The sequence below is a fragment of the Amaranthus tricolor genome, chromosome 2 (assembly GCF_026212465.1).
Source record: "Amaranthus tricolor cultivar Red isolate AtriRed21 chromosome 2, ASM2621246v1, whole genome shotgun sequence".
NCBI lineage: Eukaryota > Viridiplantae > Streptophyta > Magnoliopsida > Caryophyllales > Amaranthaceae > Amaranthus > Amaranthus tricolor.
This window is the reverse complement of record NC_080048.1, coordinates 8,798,837-8,802,768: the sequence shown is the minus strand read 5'-3', so window position 1 is coordinate 8,802,768 and position 3,932 is coordinate 8,798,837. Positions and strand designations below refer to the sequence as shown.

At 23.8% G+C, this 3,932-nt stretch overlaps 1 protein-coding gene across 1 annotated transcript in view; it reads right to left on the bottom strand.

Moving 5' to 3' along the window:
* Positions 1–821: 821 nt before the first annotated feature.
* LOC130806587 (glucose-1-phosphate adenylyltransferase large subunit 3, chloroplastic/amyloplastic) overlaps positions 822–3,932 on the bottom strand; it is a 9,034-nt gene continuing 5,923 nt past the window's right edge. Inside the window, exons 12-14 of the mRNA XM_057671722.1 lie at positions 2,215–2,321; positions 2,059–2,119; positions 822–1,143 (exon numbers count right to left, since the gene is read on the bottom strand). Of these exons, the coding sequence (XP_057527705.1) occupies positions 1,042–1,143; positions 2,059–2,119; positions 2,215–2,321 (270 nt within the window). The 3' untranslated portion in view covers positions 822–1,041. The remainder of the gene's footprint in view (positions 1,144–2,058; positions 2,120–2,214; positions 2,322–3,932) is intronic.

Here is a 3,932-nt window from a genome sequence, read left to right as displayed (position 1 = left end):
AACCAAAAGTTTAAATTGATGGTTAAAGCTCCGGTATATGTTATATACTGTTCACACTCAAGTTCCTAATGAGTAACCACAGGAAGTTAATCCTTTACTATAGTTAATTAGTGACAAACTATTACAAAGTATTCTCTCTTGTTTAGTCTTAAATTGATCACTTATAATTTTAAAGTGATTACTTTAATAGTCTTAGAGAGTTAGAGTTATTATTTATAAGTTTAAAGTGATCATTTACAATCTAAATGTGATTAATTAAAGAAATAAACTAATTCTATGATCGAACAAGAAGAGCAAGTTAGGTTTAGATTTTTAAGAGTTATTTTCAGATTAGTGGTTAATAAAGGGGTCTTATATTAACTTCTCTTAGCCTATTGATTTGTATTTAATACGAGACTCTACCAGACATAAATAAAATTTAGGAATAATTACTTAGAATACTTTAACTTTTTCATGATTTTCCTACAATATTCCCATCTATTGATTAACCATGAACAATCAACTTTGGCGGTTATTTTCCTTGAGTAAACCCGGTAACCGGATGATTTGATATAACAAGTTTTATTTTTTTTAAAAATGACATATTAAAATAAAAATTTTAGATTTTTTTAAATATTTAGAATTTTTATGTAAATTTTAATATTTTTCTCTAATTTTTGATTAATTTTCAGTTTACTTTTTTAGTAAATTACCTAAACAGGTCATCAGATTACCTAAGTTTACTTTAGGCAAATATCCTCTAAAATTAATGTTATTCATGGTTAATTAATAGGTAGGATTATTATAGAAAAATTATGAAAAAGTTGAATTATTATGGATTATTTTTTTTGAGCTTTGTTGTTTTCCTTTTATTAAATTGTGTTTGTCATAACATGAGCATTCCATGACAATATTTAGGATACAGAAATTTATAGACCCCGATACAAAATTCATAACATGCACCATTCTCATCCTCATCATATTCCTTCAGTTCTAACATACTTGTTGGGATTCCATCTTCATATATGTTGCTTGAAAGAGGATTTGTTAATGGGTTATTTGTTATATCACAACCCCATCTTTGATTGTTGAGTTCTTCAATATGACGGTGATGCCGGATCGGATATAGAACCCTTCTGAAGATCTGTCAGCCTCTTGTACTTTCTGTTAAATACAAGCAATGCAAAGTCAGATGTCTATATGTTTGTCAATCGGTTGTTTATCGGGCCCAAAGCCGTCTTCGAACTTTTTTAGGCCCTGAGTGAAGTTTAAAACATGAACATATGAATATGAGTGTATTTTTTAAAATGACTACAATAAGTTACTAATATATTTCAATTGAACTAGTACTGATTTGCTACTCAACTAATCTAATTAACGAAAAAAAATAACAAATTAAGAATAACATTATTTAGTTTCCTAAATTCAATTAATTATATTAATGAAAAGATTAAAAATATCAAACCATAACTAATAACCCAAAACCTATAATTAAAGCACAAACACTCATTGTCAAGGTAATGAATCGTCATTGATTATGAAAAAAAATTGACATAGATTATATGGAGATTTACATGTATTGCTTCTCTAAGTAAAATTTTATTTTTAAATTTTTAATTAAAAAATTCAAATATATTTAAATCTTGGGCATGTTGCTCATGTGGTAGAGCCGGCTCTGGATCGGCTTAAGTATAGATTATTTGCTAGTTAATAAAGCCAGTTTTTGACTGATTATTATAGTAAAAAATGTGTTAAAAAGCCAAAAGTCGTTTTAGTGACCATCCTTTTATTGTTTATTCAATTAAAATAAACAAATGTCAAAAGTTAATAAAAAACATGATTTTCCAAACACATTCATAGATTACAATTTGTATGCCTAAGCTAAGATTTAGTATTACCATTCGCAAATTCATCATTAGTGCATTGGTGATTTGTCCCTAAATAAAAAATATTGTGCATATTTTATAAATTGTTGGAACCTTTCTTCATCAAATGGGTGCACCTCGTATTTTCACGATAAGTATTGATATTGATAATAAGTCCAATTCAATTTAACGAAAATGAAAAAACAAAGTTTACCTCTGAATTTGAAATTACAACATTTTTTCCTATCCTGGCATTCTTGTCTATTATGCATTCCCTGCAAAAATAGAAGTACCCAAGAGAAAATATCAGAAAACTTTTATTATTTGATGTGTATGGTGGGACAAAATAGAGATACAAGAGTGCTAGTACTTGATTTTGGCATTTTCTCCTATGCCAATTGGAACACCTCCTTCAGCTACCAGGGATGCAACTTCTGCCTCTGTTTCATAGAAGTCAGCACCAAGCATTACTGTATCCTGCATTGTTTTAGATAAAGACTAAACTCTTTAGTAAATTTTTTTTATTCGGCGTAAGGCTAAAGTGTCTCTATAGGCAGAAAAAAGGGAATCTATTCTTTCTGTAGATGGTGACAAACGAACCCCAAGATGAAAGAAAATACATTTAATTATTAGACTAACTCATGATTCTCAAATCTTAATGAGATTTTCAGTCGCCGGACAATCATATATATTAGTTTTCTTTGGAAGATCATATTGCTAAAGCAAATCAATCATATATCTAGAAGGTGAGGAACTACATATAACTTATTTTCTTAACAATATTCAGATAATTTATTAAAGGGAAATTTGCAAAGAAACACCTTTTAAAACCCCTTTTTTGTAAAGAAACACCTTTTAAAACCCTTTTTTGTAAAGAAATACCTTTTATAATTTTTTTTTGTAAAAAAACACCTTTTAAGAGACTTTTTTTTTTAAAAAAACACCTTAAATCATTTTCCGGTGACTTTTGTCAACTTTCCGGCGTTGACTTTTGTTTTTATTTTTATTTTTATTTTTATTATTAATATTATTTTTTAAAAAAAAATTTATTTTTATTATTATTTAAAAAAAATAAAAAAAATAAATAATAATAATAATAATAATAACAAAAATAAAAAAAATAATAATTTTTTTTAAAATTTTTAAAAAAAAAAATTTTTAATTATTTTTTTTGTTATTATTTTTTTATTTTTCCTTTGTTTTTTATTTTATTTTATTTTTAATTATTATTATTATTTTTTTTTTTATTTTTGTTATTATTATTATTATTATTATTATTATTATTATTATTAATTTTTTTAAAATTTTTTTTAAAATAATAATAAAAATTAAAATAAAAAAAATTAATATTAATAATAAAAAAATAAATAAAAATAAAAACAAAAATATAAAAAAAATTAAAAAAAAATTTTTAAAAAAATAATAATAATAATAAAAATAAAAAGTATAAAAAATATAAAATAACAATAATAATAATAAAAAAATAATAATAATAATAATAATAATAATAATTATTATTATTATTATTATTATTATTATTATTATTATTATTATTATTATTATTATTTTAAAATTTTTTTAAAATAATAATAAAAATAAAAATTTTTTTAAAAAATAAAATTAATAATTAAAATAAAAATAAAAATAAAAGTCAACGCCGGAAAGTTGACAAATGGCATAGTCAACGCCGGAAAGTTGACAAAAGTCACCGGAAACTGATTTAAGGTGTTTTTTTTTTAAAAAAAGTCTCTTAAAAGGTGTTTTTTTACAAAAAAAATTATAAAAGGTGTTTCTTTACAAAAAAGGGGTTTTAAAAGGTGTTTCTTTGCAAATAATCCTTTATTAAATCATATGCACTTCTTATTTATTTAAAGTTATAGAAGATATTTATTACTAAAGGTCAATAAAAAACAGCCTCTCTGTTATCATCTACTAGAAAGTCACCTTAATAGCATTGACATAATAAAATCTTGTTGTTTAGTTTACGACAATTATGTGTTAGAACATGTATGTGTAGAGATAATTCGCCAAATATCATACTTGCAGATGATTTTACAATATATTTACTCGATTCTTAACATGTATGCA